Source organism: Heterocephalus glaber, unplaced genomic scaffold, assembly GCF_053883595.1.
Source record: "Heterocephalus glaber isolate CG9 unplaced genomic scaffold, H.glaber_assembly_v1.0 deba00001479, whole genome shotgun sequence".
Lineage (NCBI taxonomy): Eukaryota > Metazoa > Chordata > Mammalia > Rodentia > Bathyergidae > Heterocephalus > Heterocephalus glaber.
Window position 1 is genome coordinate 6,615,159 of NW_028258316.1, and position 22,955 is coordinate 6,638,113.

A 22,955-nucleotide genomic window follows, 5' to 3' on the forward strand; every position below is an offset into this window, starting at 1 on the left:
CAGGTGGAAGGAAACTGAGGCTCTGGAGGGAAAACGTTTAGCTTAAAGGGGCAGGATGTCCAGTCCAGTGTTCCTGCCCATTACCACGCTGCCCATCAGGTCCTCATAGGGCACGTCCCAGTGACACTTCATCTGTTTTAAGGTAGCTAGATGCCCAGCCCTACCTTCCAGCAACCTGGAAACATAAGTGATGCTCTTGATCTAATGTGCTCTTCCGCAGGGAATGGGGCCTGTCGAAGCCAGGCAGACTGAGTTAGATATGGGAGTGAACTTCCTCGAAAGTCCATGGCTCAAGAGGGCAAAGCTAGGGCTGGGAGACAGCTCAGTAACAGGGTGTTTGCCTTGTGTGATTGAGGCCCTGGGTTAGATTTCCAGCAGTGTGTGTGTGTGTGTGTGTGTGTGTGTGTGTGTGTGTGTGGGGGGGATGCCAGGAGAAGACATAGTATCCCTTTTCTCTGGACGTCTTCACTCACTCCTGCCTGGCCCCACCCTACCCCAACTGGTCCAGACCAGGCAGGGCCAGAGGCAAGGGGACAGAAAAGCCACCAGGATGCAATGCCTCCCAGGCCCTTCTTCATCTGCTCCCTGTGCTGTCCCGTGCCTGGGTGCCACGCTCACACTCACACCTGTGTGCACGCCCACACGCACCTCACACACCTTGCTGCTCACACAGTCATAGCCTGGCCTCTGTTCCTATGGGCCAGAGGCTGGACACCCCTTGGACAGCTCGAGTCCGGGCTATGGAATGGGGGCATCAGGCAGCCCTGGATGAAACTGAATGAGTACCACACGTCCAGAGAGGATCTGGGCTCAGACCAGACCGCTAGACCTGAGGTAGGCTGCCAGGGGCTCGAAGAGGAGTTGAGGACAGAATGAGAGAGGAAACAGAAGGGGAAAGGAGAAACTCAACATGTGGGAGGCCAGGAGTGAAAAAAGAGGGAAGCGCCATGCAAATGCTGAGAAGAAAAGGGCAGGTGGGACGAGCGCACAGCCTCCTGCCCAGAAACGACCGCCTTGGGGACTCAGCGCTCCCTGGGTCAGGCTCCCTGCGGCCTCGGCTCCGCCGGGAAGGGGAGCGCCGGCTCTGCCCGCTGGGCCGGGGCTCCAGATCCGACTCCACCTCCCTCCCGGCCTTGCCCGCCCGGTGGCCTCTCAGCCCCTACTCACCTGGGCACCCCAGGCGGGGCACGGTTGGGGCGCGAGGGCACCTGGGGAGGGGGACCGAAGGGGTCAGGGGAAGCCCCCGGCCTGGAGGGCACGGGGGGCGCCCCCCCCAGGGCGGATCCAGCAGGCGGAGGCCCAGGAGCAGGGCCCCGCGACCCGGGCCGGGCTGGGGGGACGGCGGGGGCTCGGCGCTGCGGCGTGGGGCTGGACGTGGGCGATCTGCGGGCGACAGAGAGCCGGGAACAAGAACCAGATGAGTGGCTCCGCGCCGGTGGGAGGCCCCGCCCCCAGCCCAGTGCCGGCCCCGCCCATGCAGCAAGCCCCCGCCCCACCCGCCACTAGGTGATCCCCGGAGCCTAAGCCCCGCCTCCAACGTTCCAGCTCGCTCCCCGCAGCCAGCGCTCCACGGCAAGCCCCGCCCAGCGACAAGCCCCGCCCCGTTCTAAGCTCCGCCCCTCGCTCCAGGTGGGAGCCATCCCGGTGACGCGGGCGCGCCACTGCCCGGTCCCGGCCCTCCTCCCTCGGGCCCCGGGCTGGGGGGCTTTGGGGCCGTGGGGACCGGCCCTGGTACCTGCGTCCGGCCGGTACGCTCTGCACCTGCAGCCAGGAGTCGTCCACGGGCGGGGGCATGGGCGTGCTGACGGTGGTCGTGTTGATGTCGCCGATGATGCTGAGAGCCTCCTTCAGCGCGTGGTACATGCGCAGCATCTCGTCGCGCCGCTGCGCCTGCTCGGCAGACTCCTCCATCAGCGTGTTCTGGTCCCCGCACGAGTACAGGTTGGCCAGCAACTCCGAGAAGATGAACTCCTTGGTCTGCGGACAGTGGGCAAAGAGGAGATGGGGCTGCGACCTGGTGCCTGGGCCCGCTGCCCACCCCATCAGGCCGTGCTGGACCCTGCACTGGCCTGGGTTTAGATGAGACTTTGCGCCTGACCTCGAAGACTACCCCCAGGCTCCTTTCTCCGTTGGGCGACACTGACATCCAGAGAGGAAAAGTCACCCGGTCCAGGCCACGGTGGCTCAGAACCTAGTATGCTACCAGGACACCTGCCTACTCAGCTTTGGAAGGAAGCTGATAGTTTAAAATGTTCTGAGCCCTTGAGGAAGAGAGAAACCGCTGAAAATGTGTGTCTGGATTGGGTGAAACGTCTCTGTTTGCAGGGGTGGTGTTTTGTTTTTGTTTTTTTTCCGAGACAGGGTCTTGCTACATAGTTCAGGCTGTCTTCAAACTAGCTGTGATCCTCTTGGCTCAGCCTCCTGAGTGCTGGGATCACACACCTGCGCCACCATAGCTGACATTAGATTTAGGTTAAAATATCCAGAAGTTTACTTGGCCAGGCTTTGGAATATTCATGGAGGCTGCAGAGTATTAACTCAATGCTTCTGTCTCATTTACTTCTTGGTCAAATATGTAATGACCATCTGCCATGTGCCACACACTTTATTTGCATTTAATCCTCAATTGTTAATTTTTTTTTCTTTCTTTCTTTCTTTTTGAGATAAGGTATCACTGTGTAGTTCAGACTGGCCTTGAACTCACTATGTAGTCCAGGTTGGCCTCAAACTTGAGGAGACCTCCTGCCTCAGCCTCCCAAGTGGTGGGATTAAAGGTGTGCACCACCATGCCTGGCTTCAACTGTAAATTTCATGAAATCTAAATTTATATTTCCAATGGAAACTATGTCTGAATTGGACTTGGAAAACTTAGTATGAAAAAAGGCATGTAAAATATGTTAATGTTTTCTAGATGCTGAAAAATAATTTTTGGGTATTCTGGGCTTAAAATATACATTATTAAAATTAAGTCTTTTTTTTTTATTGTAGTGTTGGGGATCACACCCAGAACCCAGGGCCTTGGGCATGCTAACTGCAAACTCTACCACTAAAGTACATATTCAGCTATCTTTTCACAAGGTGTGATAAAAAACTACAGTGAATGTTTAATTTTTAAAAACTATTACAGTCAATGACACATTGCCATTAATCCTTCCCAAAATACTCCCCCTTGTTCCAAACACATGTATTCATCATTTGTGCCATTTTTTTTTTTCTTTTTGGTACTGGGGATTGAACTCGGGTCCTTGTGCTTGCCCAGCAGCGGCGAAACCACTGAGCTAAATCTCCAGCCTTTTTTTTTTTTTTTTTTTGAGACAGGGTCTCCCTATGTAGTTTAGGCTGGCCTTGAATTCCCTACATAGCCCTGGCTGGCCTGGAACTTGCGGCTATCCTCCTGCCTCAGGCTCCTGAGATCTGGGATTACAGTCGTGAGCTATCACACCAACAAATTTTTTAAAATTTAAGCACTCATTGTAGTGTTTCATCAGCCCTTGCATTTCTTCCACCATGGCTATTATAAAATGTAAAATTACAGATGAAGGCCACATTCCTTTTCTCCCAGGCAGCTCCGGTCTGGACCTGGACTCCCTCCTAGGCCTGGCTGTGTTGGGCTGCTCAGTGTCTCCTGGGCTTGGTTCCACAGCACCCCCCACCTCCCGCCACCCTGGCCCCCGGCGAAGCACGCACGTTGTTGATCATGAGGTGCATGATGGTCTTCGGCATGAGGTCCCGCACAGTCTTGTTGACAATGGCCATGTACGAGTCCACCAGGTTCCGGATGGTCTCCACCTGCCGCTCCAGCTGAGGGTCCATGGAGTGCATGAAGCTGTCAGAGCCGTTCTCCTCCGTCTCACTGGCCTGCCATTGGGGACAGAAGGGCATCAGTGTGGCCAGGCCCAGGCTCTGAGCATCCCGAGGACCTCAGTCTGCCCACCCTGTACCTCCCAGGACCCCAGACTCCTCTCAGTAGCCCTTGTCTTGGCTCTGACTCTAGTGCCTAGAAACTGCCTCAGTTTCTCAATGCAGACATTAAAAAGGACATCTTCAAGCTCCCTTGCTTGAAGACAAGGCCAGAGCTGGTGCCAGGCTGGAGGCAGCTGGCAGGAGGCAAGGGTGGGCACACTCACTTTCTCCTTGTCCTGGGAGGTCCACACGGAGCCACAGAGGCCAGCACAGCAGCATTGCCGCCACCATCAGTGCCACCACCACCGCCACCAGGGGCGCAGAAACAGAGACACAGAGAGGAAAAGGGGAGGGACTGAGTGCACCTGGACTCTGCACCCCAACTCTGAGGTAACTCTGCACTTCCCAGTGAAAGGGGAGAAAGAGTGAAGCAGCTGGAAACGGCCATCATCCAACAGGGGTGCTGAAGTGCTTATGGGGCAGGTAAGGGGCCCCATAAAACTGTTGCTGCAGAGGGTGGGAGACCGGGGGTTCACGCTGACCCCACCCAGTGCGGGTAGGGGGTAGGGGGGATGCCAGCTCTCTGCCGGCCATGGCAGTGCTCGGAATCGTGGCATGACTGAGGGTGGTGCCTTCCCCTCCCCACCCTGCCACTCACCCCAACACGCTCAGGGTATACGCCAGCCCGCAGGAAGGAGGCCTTCCAGCTGTCCACCTCCTCCTGTGTCTCGCAGGCCAGTTCCAGCTGCCGATAATCCTTGTAGACATTCCTGCAAGACAGGGTGGGTGGGGAGGGAAGGTGGGCGAAGTATTGGTCTCCTCAGGGGTTAAGGGAAGGCCTGGACTTTGGTGCTATCAGGTCCAGCCCCAGTCTTCTTGTTTCCTAACCTTGGGACCCTGGGAAAGGCCACTCTCCTCTCCAGGCCTCAGTTTCCTCATCTGGAAGATAGGTTAATAACAGTTCCAAATTGGGTGGGGTGGCGCATGCTTGCAATCCCAGCACTCAAGAGGCGGAGGCAGGAGGACTGCCAAGAGTTTGGGGCCAGCCTGGGCTACATAGTGAGTTCAAGGCCAACCTGGACTGCACAGGGAGACCTGATTTCCAAAAACCAAAACAACAACAACAACAACAACAACAACAACAATAGCTCCTGTCTCCTATGGTCACTGGGAGGCTTCAATGAGCAGTAAAATGCTTAGAAAGGGACTGAGTCCCCATAAAACGGACACCCATAAGACCTCCATCAGCCCTGACTCTGGCTTTCTAAGGACCCCCTCAGTAGGAGAGAGAAGGGGCTGGGACAGGGAGGTGAGAGGCCCAGTCCTGCCGCTGGAGTCGTGGGCACAGGGGGACAGGGTCAACCAGGTCTCTTATTTGTCTCCAGTGCCTGGCGGAAGGTCTCATGCATACCAGGCACTGACAAGTGGCTGTGAAAGGGAGAGAGGAGAGAGGGAAGAAGGGGAGGAAGAAGGAAGGAAGAAGGAAAGAGAATAGAAGGAGGGAAGGAAGGGAGGAGGGAGTGGAAGGGGAGGGCAGTGATCTAACACCATGTCAAGTAGAAACTTAGTGGGTGTCTGTTAAGTGAATGGCTCGCTATGAGCCCTGGGCCAGGTGCCTCTCCTGATGCACGGACTGTGTGCCCCGCTTCTCCCAGTGGGGGGGTCTGGGGCAAGCACCTCTGCTCCGTGTTGAAGAGGGCGAAGATGTGCTTGCTCGACATGAAGCCCTTCTCCACGTCGCGCAGCTTCAGGTTGTCCACAGACAGCATGTATTTCTTCTCTTTCTCCTGCGGGCAGAGACAGGAGCCATGGGGAAGGCTGGCACCGCCACGCCTCGATCCCTAAGAGCACTTTGTGCTGGAGGGTGCCTGGACACCAGCCGGATAAGGCCTGGTCAAGGGGCCCTGGCTGGGCTGGACACCCTGGCCTTGGGGCTTTCGAGCCAGCCCCATGCACCTTACATATCCGACAGTGCCCAAGGAGCTGGTGAGGGCTTAGGAGGTTCCCACCTCCAACCTTAAGAAGATCTGGAGGCGGGCCAGGTGGCCCAGGAGGGACCGATTGCTCAGGGAACTGCTGTCAGCCTGGCCTGGCCGCCCCTGACTTCATTTCCGGACTGCAGACCCAAGGAAGGGGGGCTGCCAGCCCAGTCCCCTGGCCACCCATGTGGTAGCGACCAGACACACGGCACAGGCCTGCAGTTTGTGTGTGCGTGCGGCGGACATTCACGCGTGTGGTTGGGTGTGCACATGTTTAGTTGTGTGCTTGTCTGAGCATGGGCACGCCCAAACACATCACCATGCATGTGTGTGCACGTGTGTGTGTGGGGAGGTGTCCTACACGATCAGGAGTCAGTGTGACCATGTTTGTGCATCCTGTGGGGGTCTGTGCACTACGTGGGTGTGTGTGGCAACTGTGCACACCTGGTGTTGCGTGGGTATCCCATGGAACCTGTTCCATGGGGACACCTGCGATCCGCGTGTACAAGAGGCTTTATCTAGAGCTGTGTGGAAGGGGCTATGTGTGTCTGGGAACAGATGTGGCTGTCTGCTGCTGTGTCCCGGGGGAGGGCTTGAGGGATCTTGGGAAGCAGTAGGTACCCCACAATGGGGTTCTGCTGATTGCATCCTACTTGCCTGGACCTATGTTGGAGGGATGGCATCTATGGGGCTCAAAGGGCTCAGGCACAAGACTAGTCCAGGATCTTGGGTCGGGGGCTGGGTTGGGGGACCTCACTCCTCCATCTTGGCGTCATCCTCCCCACCCTCTCTGCCCCCCACACCCTCCTGGCCCATGCAGCCACATAAAGCCCTCTTTATGCCAGGCGGGTGGCCCGGAGCCCCAGAGGACGGCTGGGGGAGGAGAGGAGGAAGTTGCACACACGGCCAGACAACATCTGGAACCATTTGAGGGAGGCCCTGCCGCCGTCGCCGCCGCTGCTGCCTGCGCTTCGCTTCGGGTTGGACACTAGGTGGGAGCGGCCTCCTTGGCCAGCCCTCCCTTCCTGCCGCCGGCCCCCTCCCCAGGCCCCTCCTCCCAGCCCAGCTCCCGCGCTCACCCCTGCCACGTCAAAGGAGGCAGAAGGGGAGTCGCAGCAGAGAGGGACCGAGGCTAGCCGGGCTGGGAGGACACAGGCTGGGACTGGGGGGCCTTGGATATCCAGGGGAAGGGGTCGAAGCTCCCACTGGATGGATGGACAGACACTGCTGCCGGGATAGACCTGAGGACACCTCCACTCCGTCTACCCAGTGTTTAGACTATCTGTTCAGGACTCCCAAATTGTACAGTAGTCTGCACATTGGTTAGGCTGGGCTGGGTTAGACCCTCGGCGCCGCCGCTGGAGAGCTGGACTGATCCCCGCCTGCCATCCCAGATCCGGAGCATGGAATTGGGGCCCGGGGGTTGGGGGGCACAGGGTGGGTGGGAAGAAGGTGCAGAGGGCTGGGGGTACCACCCTGCTGGGGTAGTGGTGCCGGTGGGTGGGCGGGGGAGGAAGACAGAGAGACAGAGAAGACGGGGTCCTGGGGAGCTGGGGGTGTGGGTCTGTCTGCCTGGGGGCCTGCCTCACCCTGAAGACCAGAGAGCAGGCAGCTGGATGGACCGGGAGGCCAGACTCCCGTCCTCAAGCCCAGCACCTCCAGGTCCTCAGTGGTCTTAGTGCCAAAATCCACTGACACCCCACCCACGCACCTTGACATTCACCCCACCGGAGCTCGGGCACATTTATCTGCACACCCAGATTTTAAAGCTCACATCCACACCTCAGGCACACACGCACATCACAAGTGCATGCACACACGCGCACACACACCCAGACACACAGCCTCACAATGGAACCGGCCCCTCCCCCACCCCACCCCAACACAGACCTGAATTCTCCAATACCCCACACTCAGAGCCTCCCTCCCGAGCCCCCTCCCCACCCGTTGCCCTCACACTCAGGCATTGCATGCACACCAGGAGTCGCACTGCAGCATACACACTCATCCTAGTGCTTCCACCCCAACACCTTCACCTACGAAGCACCCGGCACAACACATACAAGTTACACGAGTGCACATGCAGCCCCACATACACAACGCAGCCAGTTTTCACACACACCAAAGCTCAAAGGCACACACAGGGCTCAAAAAAGACCCACACCCTAGGGGATGAGGACAGGGGACCCCTCAGTTATGCTCGCCCTCCCCAGGGGCCCTTAGCCCCAGGTCACACCATCCCCCGGCCCTGTGTAAAGAGCCCCGATATAGGAGCCCCAGACCCACGAGGGTGTCTATGGCGCCTGCCAGGGTGACAGAGCCGGAAGCCAACCCCCTACCCGGATCCCACGCCACTTCATCTCTTTCAGGGGCCCCCAGGCTGGGGAAGAGGCCAGGGTTGGGGTAATGAGGTCCACATGGCTTGGCGCCCCTGCTGGTGACAGCAGAGGGTCCAACTCAAGGTAGGGAGGTGGGGACCCTGCCCAGGGCAGGCTTGGAGGAGACAGGGACCAAGAAGGAGGCACGGAGAGCAAAATCACCCCATCGAAGCCCCGCTTCCCCTCTGAGGGCACCCTATCTCCAACAGCCCCTCAGGAAGAAGAGGGTCCCTTCCCCCACGGTTTGGCCAGCTGGAGTTCATTAGCACAACCCCCAAACCTCCCGCTCTCTCTGGTCACCTCTGGAATCCAGATGTGGAAGCCAAACAGACTCACTCTTAAAGGAGACCAGCAGCAGGGGAAGGAGGTGGCAGCGGCTTCTGGGTACCCTGGCCGTCGGGGAGGTGTTTTAGGGGGTGGCCCTGCAGGGCACCATCACCCCTTGCCCCTTGGCCTAGGGGCACCCTGCACAGCTCCCCTGGAGGAAGGGACCTAGGGGACTGGGGTGCAGGGGTTAACCGGGTGTCTGGCAGCTGGATTTGTGTGTGTCATGGCCTGTGGGGGCCACAGAGGAGGCGGCACGCCCTGGAGCAAGAAAACAGGAAGGGCCACTGGGCTTCGGGCAGGGAGGGGCACCCAGCGCCTCTGCCCACCTTCTCCAGGGTGCTCAGCCCCACGTCCCCGGTTCTGCCGGGCCACCCTCTCCTGCCAATGTGGAGGACAGAGTACCTCCTCCAGAGCCCCGACACAGCAAGCTGCTGGTCCCTGCGCCCCACCTTCACCCACAGGTCTCCCGTATCCTGATCCGGTCCACCCCAGGCCACCAGCCCAACCCTGTGATAACCAGTGGCCCCTCCACTCACCTCGTCATCCTTATACCAGGACAGGTTCTCAGCGGTGAGCACAAACCAGTACTCCTTGGAGCCCCCCTTCATGATGCCAATGTTGTTGATGGTCAGCCAGCCCTTCCGGATGACCTGGGGGAGGGGGCGCAGGAGTTCAGTACGTGGGGCCTGGGCTTCCCCGTGGAGAAGGGTGGGCAAACAGAGGCATCCAAAGCCCACCCTTCCCCCAATGCTGGAGGCCTGGCTGGTCAGGGAGGGTGGGGGCCAGACCTGCCTGGCTTGACCCCCAAGGGACCAGAGAGGACGGCAGGGGAAGGCAGAGCGCAGCTCAGGGTGAAGACCTTCTGTCTGAGCAAGGGACTGGTGACTTCGGTTCTGGATGAGCTCCCCTTTTAGCACGTAAGTGAGCTCTGCTTGCTTGAAGTTTGCAGAGTTTTATAGCTGACTGGGCAAGACAACCCCAAGTATGTTTTAAGTTGAAGGTCTAAGCTAGTCTAAGACTTGTTTCTGACCTCAGGGACTTTGCACATGCTAGAAGGCACTTCTTCCTTTTCACCTGGCAAATACCTAAATCATTCTGTGGGTATCAGCTCAGAGTTTCTATTCCCAGGAAGGCCCCAGTGTAAATCACGTTCCTTGTAGTAATAATCTTTGATCACTCTCTTAGGTTTTCTTCTATATAAAAATGACCCCAATTTTAAAATACCTCTGTATATGTGTATTTTTTCTTTTTTGGTACTGGGGATCGAACTTGGGTCCTTACACTTGCGCAGCAGGAGATGAAACCACTGAGCTAAATCCCCGGCCCTCTTTTTTTTTTTTTTTTTTTTTTGAGACAGGGTCTTGCTGTGTAGTTTAGGCTGCTCTTGAGCTCACTATGTACCCTAGGCTGGCCTCGAACTCATGGTGATCCTTCTGCCTCAACCTGAGTGCTGGAATTATAGGCTTGCGCCACCACATCCAGCTGGAGTCATAAACTGTCCTGTTTATACCCTAGCTCCTTGCAGACAGTCAGTGCTGACACAAACAGGTGAGTGCTACACTGGTGTGGTTCTAGAATCTTCGACCCAGGCCCAGGAAGGCAGAGCAAAGAGGCTGAGCATGTGGACTATCCAGGCCCCCTTCTTCCTAGTCCTTCCAGCATGGTGACTTCCACTCTGCCTGGGGCTCTGGGGACCTCAGCAGGGCCCTGCCTGAGGCCCAGGTCTCAGCCGAGCTTCCCGTGACGTTATTCGCATCCCTCATTTCATGCTTCATCAGGCCCAGCCTCCCCTTTGGAGTCCGGGAGGGAAACATCTCACAAATGCATAGCTTCCTGTGAGGCAACTATAGTGTCTGGAACTCATGGGTAGCGCTGAGGCCTAGGGCTCCTGTGTACAACTGGGGTGGAGCAGGGCTTTTGATGTGGGAAGGTTTCTGCAGGCATCTGAAGGACAGAGAGCAGGAAGCCAGGTGGAGAGGGGCTTGTCTTGACTTTGCACTCATCTTTTTGTTCAACTCTCTGGTGGAGGAGCTGTCAGCTTCCTAAAAATGTCTCTCACATAGCCATTCACCCATCCGTTCACCCAGCCATCCATCAGCAGATGTTTATGTTTATGGAGATGTTTATGCCTAGTGCCAGGCCACCTCCACACAGTCTAGCTCTGCTTGGAGCAGAAGCCAGGCTCACACATGTGGCTGGATGGGCAGATGGAACTGTGCGTGTGGTCAGGCCTTGCTCTGGCCTGAGCGGGCGTGGAAGGCTCATGCACTGGCGTGTGCAAGTGGTTCAAGCCAAAAGGTGACCTCTTGCCCTCTGTGGCCCCCGACTACCAAAGGACCCCTTCCTCCCCCTCACTGCACAAGCCCAGAGCCCCAGTCCTGATACTCACCAGAATCTCATCCTGCAAAGAGGTAACCATAGCAACCACGAGAAGCATCGGGAGAGAGGAGAGAGGGTTACTGAGGCAGAGTGGGAGGCTTGTGGCTGGCAGATGACAGGCTCCCTGGCCCCCATGGGACCCTTGCCCTTGGGGGAGGGGGTTCTCAGAGCTTGGCCGCGTCCGTCTGTCTGGCACCCTCCATCCCTCGGGCTGGGGCGCTGGGGCGCACTCACCTGGTTCCCGGAAGCCTTCTTCTTGTTCATCTGGTTACTCCTCTGCTGAGCACTAATGGGACAGAGGGGAGGAGTCTCAAGGGCTCTCCTCTCCAGAGGTCCGGCCCCAGTGCCTGGTGCTCTGGGTTAACCTGGTAGCCCTGCACTCGACACACACAGTCGCACCTGCACCCGAGGGTTCCCTCCGCTGCCCGGGAAGCACTCACTTGGCAAAGCCTATGAAGTCTTCATGGTTGGTGTTCATGTAAGCCAGCTCAATATCAATGAGAAGCATGACCTTCGAGGGCGCCCAGGTCAGCGTGTAAGTGGAAAAGACACCACAGAGTTTAAAAATGCATGGCCGGCTGGGAGAAAAACACTTGCCGCATATACGGAAGGTTAGTGCCCTTAATAAATAAACACCCCTGCCACCAGTCAGTGAAAGACAGAAGGAACACAGTTACAACAGGTGAAGAATGGATGGGTGATCCAGAGAAGAAACCCATGCAACCTAGAAGGATTTGTCAAAACCGCTCACCCTCATGAATAAAGAAACAGAAATTAAAACAATGAAATCCTTTTAAAATCTACTGAACAATAATAAGCATTGGTAATGATCAGTCTGGGCACAAGTACAGGGAGATGGACTGTCTCGTACACTCTTGGTAGAAGTATTATCTTTTGTCTGATTTTTGAGACAGGGTCTCCTCTTCCTATGTATTCCAGGCTGGCCTTGAACTCACTCTGTAGCCCAGGCTGGCCTTGAACTCTCAGTGATCCTCCTGCTTCAGCCTCTTGAGTGCTGGGATTATAGGTGTGTGCCACCATGCCTGGCTCAGAAGTATAATCTTTTTTTCCATGCTGCGGATTGAACCCAGGACCTTGCATATATGCCAGGCAAGTGCTCTACCTCTGCGACACCACCAGCCCCAGAAGCATAATTATCATCATGCTGGGGAGGGCAATTTGGCAACATTTAACAACATTCAAATGCACATACCCCCTTCTAAGATTGTATCTCACGGATAACTCATGAAATAAACAAAGATATAGGTACCAGAGTATTCAAGGTAGCATAAGGTTTTGTTTTGTTTTGAGTCAGGGTCTTGTTACATTGCCCGGGCTGGCCTCAGATTCCTAGTTTCAAGCAATCCTGCTTCAGCCTTCCCAGTAGGTAGGACCACAGGTCCATGCTACTGCACCCAGCTGTAGTATGATTTACAATAGAAAAAAAAAAAAGAAGAACAAACCATCAGAAGGTGAAATAGATTATAGTACTCTAAACAATGAAGCACTCTGCAGCTGTTCAAAAGAATAAGGAATTTTAGGTTCTGGTATGGCAGACAGCCTCACCCCCACAAGTTATTAGTGTGCAGGGACTCGTTTTTGACTCTTTGAATCCTGATGAGAGGAATTTCCTGGAAGCAGCCTGCTGGATCAGCCTTAACCCCTGCTACTTCCTGTGAGCTTGGATCTGTCCTCATTGAGCCTGGATTCCCACCAGACCGGTAAAGACTGAAGAGATGGGGCAGTCATAGGCACTGAACAGAGGTTAAGTGTTACAAGTATTGTGAGAGATCATAAGAACTGTGGTTTTTTAAGAGAAAGGTAGACTCCAGCTGGGCATGGTGGTGCATGCATATAATCCAGCACTTGGGAGGCTGAGGCAGGAGAATTCTCAATTCAAGACCAGCCTGGTCCACCTAGCAAGATCTTGTCTCAAAATAAACTATAAAAAGGGTTGGGATGTAGCTCATAAAAGAGTGGCCCTGGGTTCAATCTGTAGTACTAGGGAAAAAAAAAGAAGAAAAAGAAAAAACATAGATCATGAACCAGCTGTTTCACTTCCAGGTATAGATAAAAAAAAATCAGAAATATCCTCAGTACCAAAAAAAAATCATAGACAGGAAGGACTTGAACAGATATTTGTGCATCTATCTTTACAGAAGATTGAAACAACTCAAGTGAATAAGTAAAATGTGGTACGTATGTTCAATGGAATATTATTCACATGTTAAAAAGGAAGAAGATTCCGGCACACACTAAAACCCAGATGAGATGAAAAGAGGTCTGTGGACGGATGGTGGTGATGGCTGAGCCACAGCTGGAACGCACTCAATACCACTCAACTGTACACTTGGAAATGTCTAAAGTGGTAGATTTTGGTATGTGTATTTTACCATCAGAAAAAAGAGAGAACAGCAAAGAGTCAGCATGAAGGGAAAGAGAAAGGCCGAGACCATGGAGACAAAAAGGAAGGAGGCCAGGTGTTTGCGGCTCACTCGTGTGATCCTGAGCTACAAAGTGAGTTCAAGGCCAATCTGAACTACATACAGAGAACCTATCTGAAAACACAGACAGACAGACAGACAGACAGAATGGCGTGTCACAGGGGCAGGAGGGGAGGCGGCTCACCTGCTCCTTGGTGCGGCCCTCGCGCTCCCGGATGTGGGTGGTGACGATGCGCTCCATCTCCTCGCGCAGCCGAGGGTACTGCTGGAGCTGGGCGGGGAGAGAGTGCCACGTACGCAGGGGGCACAGGCAGGGGGCACCCGGCCCACCCGAGTCCCAGGGTCCAGGGCTGCGGGAGGTGCACACAGAAGGCCTGCCAGGCTGGAAGAGGGCCCTAGGCTCCCAGGAAGTGGATGGCACCAGGTCTTGGCCAACCCATTCCTCTAAGTGTGAGCTCCAAATGGCAATTTACGGGGTTCCCCGGCTCCAGGCCCTCTTCTCCAGCCTGCCTGGGCAGCTTTGGTGGGAAGCGCAGGGCCCATGGGGAGAAGCATAGCCTGCATGGTGCCACTTTGGCGCTGACCCAGTAGGCGGACACAGGCCCATGAGACAGAGCTGGCTTCCAAGGCCTCGCTGACCCACAGGGCCACCGTGCTTCCCTAAGGCTGGGACCTGGGTGGGGAAGCAGGCATGGGCAGCCTGGAGTCCTGGGCTGGAGAAACTGGGCAAGGCCCAAAGTGCCAGGGTATGGCTGGGGACAGGTGATGCTCTTTGTCAGAGCTGGGAGTGGGGGCCATTGCAGGGGAAAACTAGCAGTCACACCAGAGGACATGCAGGGGCCGCAGGCAGGTACGCTAGGGCATGGGAGGGGGGCATGCGGAGTGAGGGAGCCAGCAGCATGCGCAGTACCCCGCGGGGCCTGGCCGGGCCCTTCCTACAGTACCCCCCGTCCTGTCCCTTTCCGTGCCCCTGACAGACACCATCATCCAGCTCGAGCTGTCTCCACCCTGCTCCCTCGGGGTGGGAGTCTGGCAGCGCCTCTTCCCCTGGTTGCTCCAAACCCTTCCCTATGAACCCTGCCCTCCACTCAGCCGGGCTTGGACAACGCCCAGGTGACTGACTCTGGCTGCCGCCTCTCCTAGAAACCCTGCCCCAGTGTGGAGAGCTGAGCTGGGGCCTCCAGTGCCCCCGGCCTCCCCCACCCACTGGGCAGAAGCCATCCCTGGGCGGTGCGCAGAGGGCATGTTGACGGATGAAGGGATGGATGAAGGATGGATGTCCTCGGCCGGCGGGCACAGGGTCTCCGGCCCTCAGGGAGGGAAGCTCACTGAGCCTTGATGGCGGAGCCCCCCCACTCCCCGGCGGGGCCCTCCAGGTGTGCTGTCCCTTCCTGTGAGACGTGGTTGGGAAAGCTAAGCAATGCCTGTCTCTCTTCTTTTTTGAGATGGGATCTCACTGTGTAGTTCAGGCTGGCCTTGAACTTGTGGCAGTCCTCCTGTCTCAGCCTCCCAAGTGCTGGGATCACAGGCGTGTGCCACCACGCCCGGCTTCCTTGTCCTTTGTCTGTGCCCCGGTCAGGCCCCTCAGGTGGGGCCCCCAAAGTGGAATGAGAGCCGAGGGGTGGTGCACCTGGATCACAGGGGTGCATCGGAGGGCAAGATGGGGGCTGAGGAGTTGGTGGGTCAGGAGAGGCAGGAGGACGGGGAAGAAAGCGGCGCCCTGCATGCCAGCTCACGAGAGGCAGACGTGAGATGCCCGCGCCCCACCGTCCTGTGGCTGTGCCGAGCACCAGGGACCTGGGGAGGAGCCGCCTGAGACCAGGGGCTGGGAAATGCTGGCAGAGGGGCCCCCATAGACCCGCCATGCCCCAAGGCTCAAGGAAGACCCACCCCACTCTGGCAGTCTCTGATCTGGGCAGACTGGGGACAGGGACACAACCACTGGGCCTCTGAGGGGTCCTGCCGCTCCCTCCCAGGGCAGGGCTTGGGGGGTGGTGACAGGAAGGGAGGAGGGAGCAACATGTCCAAGAGCACAACCAGCCAGTCCTCCCACCAACCGCCTGCATGGGACATTTCTCAAGTTTTCCACGCGTCACATGTGGCAGGGCAGCCTCAGCCCCTTTGAGGAGTTCTGTTTCCTTCGAGCATCTTTTTCCATTCTGGCTGCCTGGGAGCATTTCTGGGACTTTTGGCCAGTTCTGAAAACAGAACTTTTCTCTCCCGGCCTTGGTGGAGCAGGTCAGGCAGCTTGGACCCTGCTGGTTTAGTGGCTGGGGTCGCAGCGCCTGCGGCCACAGAGCCCTGGGCTCGCACCAGCCCCACCTGTCCACTCTCTTTAGCAAGGTGACCAGACGTCACCGAGCCTCAGTTTCTCCATGTGCCAAATAGCTGACTTCCCTTTTAGGGTTCTTGAGATAACTGGAGTAGCAAACCTCATACCCAACCTTAAATTCTAAGTTTTATCAGACATGAAAAGTCTAGTCCCGGCAGGGCTAGGAATAATTAGAGTTAAACATTTATCAAACTTCTCATAGGAGGGATTTGCTATGGTTAAAAAAACTCATGGAGAAGGGCCAGGGATTTAGCTCAGTGGTTCCGCTGCCAGCCTCGCAAGCACAAGGTTTCGAGTCCGATCCCTGGTACCAAAAAAAAAAAAAAAAAAAAAAAAAAAAGACAAAAACTCATGGAGAGAAAAAAATAAAGATAGATGAGTTTTGTTATTAAGGAAAAATACTGTTGATTAAATCAAGGCAAAAGTATTATTTTCCTGCTATTTATTTATTTATTTATTTAGAGTAAGGGTCTCACTCTGCAGTTCAGGCTGGCCTTGAACTCACAGTGATCCTCCTGCCTCAGCCTCCAGAGTGCTGGGATTATAGATGTGTACCATCATGCCCAACTATTTTCTTGATTTTTAGGCCAAAGTTTTCCTTTTCAAAGGTTTTGTTGATCAGTTTTTCTATCCATAAAAATCATACAGATAACTATAAAATATTGAATATGACTAAAATTTGTGAAGTAGAAATGGAAAGATTCCTATGTTCCTTGCCCTCCTTCAAAATAAAATTTAGTGGCTGGTGAATATGAATTTGGATTTTTTTGTTTTTGTTTTATGTTTGGTGTGGTACTGGGGACTTTTTTTTTTTTTGGTACCAGGGATCGAACTCGGGTCCTTGCACTTGCGCAGCAGGTGGTGAAACCACTGAGCTAAATCCCCAGCCCCCCCCCCCTTTTTTTTGAGACAGGATCTTGCTATGTAGTTCAGGCTGTGCTTGAAATCACTATGTAGCCTAGACTGTCCTCAAACTCACAGTGATACTCCTGCCTCAGGCTCCCAGGTGCTGGGCTCACAGGTGTCTGCCACCACGTCCAGCTTGGTACTGAGGATTAACCCAGCAGTGCTCTATTACTGAGCTACAGCCTTTGGCCTTATTATTATTTGTTTTAAATTTTGAGATAGAGTCTTGGTAAGTTGTTCAGTTTGGCTTGGAATTTGTAATCTACCTGCCTCAGCCTCCTAAGTAGCTGGGATTTCAGGCATGTACCACCACACACCTGGTTTGACTTTGAAATTTTATTATTTAATTAATTTTCCCCCAAATACTACATGCATTCTATTCTAAAACTTGGGTTTTGTTTTTTTGTCCACAGTAAATTGTGGAAGGACATGTGACTAGAAACAAATATGTCTTGGGTGCTTAACAGCTGCAGTCTCCCTGTCTGTATACTTGACCTATTATTGAGCTCAGGGTGCCCCCCGCCCCCAGTACAGGGGACCGAACCCAGGGCCTTCGCTGGCTACATCCCCAGTCCTTTTTGTTTTAGTTTTCATTTTGAGACAGGGTCTCGCTAAGTCATTAAATTGCCCAAGCTGGGCTCAAACTTTCAGTCTTCCTGTTCACCCTCCTAGAGTGCTGAGATGACAGGATTGTGCTACCGTGCCTGATTTATTGATCTCCTCTTGATGGATATCTAGGTTGTTTCCAAAATTTTACCCTTGACAAAAATTACCATTTTCTTTTTGGAACTCAATTCAGCAAAGTGTTCTACAGCTTTTAAATGTTTATATCTAGTAATCAATCTTCTAGGAATCTAGCCTTAGGAAGTAATCCTAGAGAAAGAAAAATAATATATCTTTATATACAAAGATGTCAATGCCAGCTTATTTATTCAAAATATTGAATAACTGACAACTATTTAAATGTTCAACAATAGGAATGTGGTTAAGTAAACCACAATAAATCTATTTCTTAGACACTCATGCAATCATTAAAAATGTTTATGTAGACTCTACAATAATTGCTCCCAAAATGCATCTAATAAGAGAAAAAGCAGGATGCTAATACATTCAGTGTGAAAACCCAACCAGCCCATATATATATATATATATATATATATATATATATATATATATATATATATATGTTAAAACAAACAAAAAGCCCAACAAGATTTGGCCAGATATGGTGGCACATGCCTGTAATCCAGCTACAGGGGAGGCTCAGGCAGGAGGATCAGGGGTTCATGGCTAGCCTGGGAAACATATCAAGACCCAGTCTCAAAATTTAAAAAAAAGGCTGACGTAGCTCAGTGATTGAGCTTTTTCCAAAAGGAAAAAGGAAAGAAAGAAAGAAAGAGAAAGAAAGAAAGGAAGGAAGAAAGAAAGAAAAAAGAAGTCTGGGGCGTGGTAGCATGTATCTATAATCCCAGCACTAGGGAGGCTGAGGCAGGAGGATCAGGGTCTGAGGATAACTGTGAGTTCAAGGCCAGCCTGAACCACTGTGTCTCAAAAAAAAAAAAAAAAGAAGAAAATGGAAAAGCAAGAGATTTGGAGAAATATAGAAAGTTTTTTTGGAGGGCAGTCTTGCAGAGTCATTAGCTGTAACTGCTCATTATCTCTTGTCTAAGCCAGAACAAGGATGCAGGGAAGCACTGGGACTGGGACAGGGGACAGGGGACAGACAGAGACCTCGAAGTTAAAGGGCCTGGACCCGTCTGTATGCAGCAGGGTACCAGGGGCCACAGCATGATGCTGGGCAGAAAAGAATCGGGTGGTATCATTGTGCTCCACCCCGTAGCACAAGGGCCTTTTCTCAAACACCAGTGAGACTGGAGGTGGGGGCACTATCTGGATTTGGGAAAAGCTCCTGTAGCCAGGGGGTTCTCTTGCACACCCAGGGGGAAAAAACTGCTTTGGGTGACCTGGCTGAAAGTCCTCAAAATACCCCAAAAGCAGACAGACGGGGAAAAGGCATCTAAAAGGTCACAGGCGACTCAAAGGAGGCTGACCCTTCTAATGTGGATGGATTCCCGTGCAATGAGTCATCCAATATGCTTTGGGGCAAATTGGTTTTGAGGGACTGGATGTTTCCCCACCTCAGGAGGCTCTGACCCCAGACCCCTTCCTAAATTTGCTTTCCCTTTTAGAGTCTCTGGCCATCTGACAAATGATATAAGGCTGCCCACCTCTGAGGGATGTTGAGAGAATTAAGCCAGATGGTCAGGGCAAGCATTTAGCCTGGTGCTTGTACCCAGTAGCAGCCACGTACACTATTATCAGTCTTGTGGTCCTCACTGTCATTCTCTTTATTTGTTTGGTTTTTTGAGACAGGGTCTCGATACATAGTTCAGGCTAGCCTTGCACTCGCTAAGTAGCCCAGGCTGGTCTCAAAATCACGACAATCCTCCTGCCTCAGCCTCCCGAGTGCTAGGATTACAGGTGTGTGCCACCATGCCCAGCTGTCATTGTCATTCTTATGGATGGAAGGGAGCTGCTGAGGAAGCTCGAATTGGACCAAAGTCCTCTGGCAGAGAAGGGCCTGGAGTGATGCCGAGGGCAAGGAGAGTCAGGGTTATAAGCCAGCAGGAAACAGTGGGCCGGGGTCACCAGCATGTGAAGGAGTCTGGTTCCTGTGGGGAGTCCAGGGGCTGCCAGGTCTGCTCGGCAGATGGCTCTGCCCCCGGGAGGCCATGGCCATGGGAAGGGACGGCCGGGCCCAGCCCCGCCCAGGCGGCCACCGTACCTTTTCGCTACACTTTCTGATGGTGGCCGTGAGCTCACTGACTACCATATCCACACACTTGATACTGGGCTCTTTGAGCTTCTGCACCTGCTTTTTCACTGTGGCTTCAAAAGCGAGGTCAGGTGTGAAGAGGCCCGTCCTGCACCCAGGGAGGATGAGGAGGAAGGAGAGGAGGAGGAGGAGGAGGAGGAGGAGGAGGAGGAGGAGGAGGAGGAGGAGGAGGAGGAGGAGGGTGAGGGGGCGTGGCTGGGTGGGTGGGGAGGAGGAGGGGAGTGAAAGCCAAGAGGGCCGGGCTCGGGGGGTGAGGGAGGGTGGCACAGGCACGGGGGAAGAGAGAGACACCGACACAGAGAAAGAGAACAGAAGACAATGTGAGCGTGGGACCCGGCCCTCCCTGCCGCCACCCGGCTTGCACCTCCCAGGTGTCGAATGGCCAGAGGGTTGGGGCCCAAGCCCCTGCTCCATAGGAAAGATCTCTCCTGGCTTCAGACTTCACCCCAGGGCTGCCCACCCCGTCCCCAGCTAGGCTAAGCCTGCTCACTCTCCCTTTTCCAGACCCGCTTTTATCTACACTTTGGGTCTTCCTAAGGAGCTGACCCAGGCCAGGACCCTGCCCAGCACCCCGTCCAATTCTAGGTTTCCCAGTGACCCCTGCATTTGCTTCATCCTGACTCCAGAGCCCAGCACTGTTCCCTACCTCCACCAGGGCTGCTGCATTCGGTGCCCAGGCTGTGCACTGAGCAGCTCCAGGGGCCTCCACTTGCAGACTCTGGTGCCGATGGCCTCCTGGAGCTTCAGTGGGCAGTCCCGCCCCCACGTTCCAGCTCCTGCCCTACTCCTGCCCCTCCTTTCTTCCCAAGGGGCATCCCTTGCCTTTCTCCCCAAAGGCTCTGGTGGAACTCAGCTCCAAAAGACAGAGAGAGAGAGAAGAGGGAAGACAGGAAGAGTGGAAGTGGTGAGAGAGAGGGGCTGGGGCAGCAGTGGGGACAGCAGAGGGAGGGAGGCTGGGGTGCAGTCAGCTTGGGAGTCCAGAGCTCTGGCTACCAGAGACAGCCCTGACACTGTGGGCAAGCCTCAGCTCTCCTGCTGTGAGGCAGGTGCCACTCTCCTCACCCTGGCCTCCCTGTGTGGCCCTGGGGGCTCAGACAACACAGCAGATGGGAGACAGCTCTGTCCCTGCAAAGCTGAATGTGGATGGAAGGGGAGGCCTGAGCGAGGGGCCTGAGTGAAGGTGGGTGACATGGAGGGATGGAGGACAGCAGGATCATGGCCCCCGCTAGTCCTGGACCCTCTGCACCCCTCTGGTGCCCAGGTTCCCAGTGCCACGCCCAAGAAGGCCCTGTACCTCACCCCAAGAGGACCCACCTTTGTGGCGGGGAGGGGCGCAGCAGGGTCTCCAAGCCCTACTCTCTCTGAACTGGGGGAGATCATGGTGGGCACCCAGGGACAACATCCAGCCATCACTCCGTCTCCCCAATGTCCAGCCTGAGGTCCGTAGGGCTGGAGGTGGGTCCCCCTGGCCTCCCCTACCCCGCTGGGGTCTGTACATGCTGCCGCAGAGGCAGTGAGGACACGGGGATGTGAGGACACGGAGGGGGGAGCGCCTGGCTGAGGTGCACGGCAGGGTGGAGGCAGGCTGCCGGGTGGGCGGACGGGCGGGGTTACCTTCTTGGTGCACTGTCTAACGGTGCTGATTAGCTCCGAGATAACCATGTCCACACACTTGAGACACGGTTCTCGGATCTTCTTCACCTGCTTTTTCACAATGGTCTCAAAGGCCATGTCTGGGGTAAACAGCCCCGTTCTGAATGCCCGGAGCGGGAGAAGGGCAGAGTGTCACAGGCCAGTGCCTGCCACAAGTGCCAGGCCAGGCCCCTCCCCAGACCCCTGAGCTGTTCCTGGAGGAGCCCTACTACCCTCTCTGGCTCTCAGTGTCCCCATCTGTCAAACGAGCAGGGGGTTGTAAGGTGGGGTTTCCCACTGATGCTCCGTGGAGCAAGAGAAGGGGAATGTATGTGTCGGTGAGGACTGTTCTGCTTCCTCTTATTCGTCCCTGCAAAAGGTTCTCTGGCCCCGATGGTTTAGAAATTGCCAAACTGGGCTCTCCTTAAGTGGCTTTCCAGGAATAGAGCTTTTCATTTGGAGATGCATCAGAGATGTTTCCCCGTGTCTCGACCAGAGCAGCTACCAGTGTCTAAATTCCATGCCAAAGCTTGGAATTGAGCCTGCATGAATGCAGGGAGATGTGGGTCTCAGTCACTGCCTGGCGGATAGTATGGGCTTTAAGTTTTTCTGCTGAATGCATTTATTGAGTGAGCATGGTGCAGATTGGGGTCCCTGAAGAGGGGCCTAGGCTTTGAAGGAACCCAGTCTCTCTCTTCCAATCCCTCCTGTCCCATGGGCCTTGGGTGGCCCAGAAGGAGGGAGGTAGGTGGGTGGGATGGGCTGACTTGAGCCAAGGGGGATGTGAGAGGGTCTGATGGGTGGAGAGGCTCCCACTGTCAAGGAGGGAGGCAGACCCCCACAGGGTGCTCCGCCCAGGTCCTACCCAGCAGTGTGGGTAGAGGTGTCTCACCTAGGGGAAGGGCAGGCTCCAGCCCTAGAAGGGGCTTCCCTGGCCACCTGTGCCCTGTGCTTATAGGCCCTGCTCCCAGGTACAGCAGAGGAGGGCAGCAGGCTGCAGGGAATGGGGTGGCCCAGGCCTCCCATCCACCTCCCCAGGCTGGAGCCTGTTGAGCTGGAGCTGGAAAGTTGGGAACCAGAGTTCTGGGGCCTTTCTTGAGGGAGACCCACTTCACTGCTCCCTGTGCCTTGGCACAGACTCTCTGCCTTCTGGGGTTCAGCCCGCTCCCCGGTCCCAGTACATGCCTAATGCCATGGATGTTCTTGATAGCATAGCTGATCTCCCGTCGGAGCTCCTTCTCATCAAACTCCATCTGCCAGGAGAGCAGAGACAGAAAGCCGGTCAGGGCCGCCCCAGGGAGGGGACGGAGGGCCCACCCCATTCCCAGGGGTCAGCGGAGGTGCACATCCGAGTGTCCTGGGTAGAACAGGGGCTCGGGGTGGCCCTGTGGCTGCCCGGCCTACCTTGACCAGCTCAAAGGGGAAGCGCTCATGGAAGATCCGGTTAATGCGGGCTCCCCCTGACAGTTCATAGGTGTCAATCTGGTCTCCGGAGCCCTCGATGCGCTTCTCAAAGTCTACCGCAAACTGCTGAACCATCCTGTGGGGAGAGCAGTGTGGCCTGAGGGTGCTGAGAGGCTGGGGATGGGATAGCTAAATGATGGGTGTCGGGGGCTGGGGGTCTCACTGCAGCAGGGCCTTGGTCTTTCGGGCTGGGTCATCAGGGCGGAAGTTCTTGTACTCCTCCACTTCCTTCTCAATGGACAGCAGCTGGCTCTGCAGCTTGTTCCGCAGCCCTGGCAGTGTGTCCCGGATGTGGTTCGTCAGTTGCTGGGATGCAGGTGAGGCAAGGGTTAAGGTCACAGTTATAAACCCAGATGCCACAGCACCAGGCAGGCG

The 22,955-nt window shown here is 55.2% G+C and overlaps 1 protein-coding gene across 9 annotated transcripts in view; it reads right to left on the reverse strand.

Moving 5' to 3' along the window:
• The window catches only part of Dnm1 (dynamin 1), a 40,498-nt gene that overhangs the window by 3,048 nt on the left and 14,495 nt on the right, over positions 1-22,955 (reverse strand). For 4 of the 9 annotated variants that reach the window (XM_004849229.4, XM_087183117.1, XM_021261957.2 and 1 more), the window contains exons 7-21: positions 22,744-22,886; positions 22,521-22,656; positions 22,302-22,369; positions 21,099-21,237; positions 13,595-13,681; positions 11,407-11,477; positions 11,201-11,252; positions 10,977-10,988; positions 9,124-9,237; positions 5,581-5,690; positions 4,562-4,673; positions 4,128-4,139; positions 3,688-3,858; positions 1,736-1,977; positions 1,168-1,383 (exon numbers count right to left, since the gene is read on the reverse strand). In XM_004849229.4, coding sequence (XP_004849286.1) covers positions 1,168-1,383; positions 1,736-1,977; positions 3,688-3,858; positions 4,128-4,139; positions 4,562-4,673; positions 5,581-5,690; positions 9,124-9,237; positions 10,977-10,988; positions 11,201-11,252; positions 11,407-11,477; positions 13,595-13,681; positions 21,099-21,237; positions 22,302-22,369; positions 22,521-22,656; positions 22,744-22,886 — 1,685 coding nt within the window. Of the gene's footprint in view, positions 1-1,167; positions 1,384-1,735; positions 1,978-3,687; positions 3,859-4,127; positions 4,140-4,561; positions 4,674-5,580; positions 5,691-9,123; positions 9,238-10,976; positions 10,989-11,200; positions 11,253-11,406; positions 11,478-13,594; positions 13,682-19,433; positions 19,573-21,098; positions 21,238-22,301; positions 22,370-22,520; positions 22,657-22,743; positions 22,887-22,955 lie in introns of all 9 variants that reach the window. The other 5 variants (XM_013073593.3, XM_021261955.2, XM_013073594.3 and 2 more) reach the window with 2 other exon arrangements.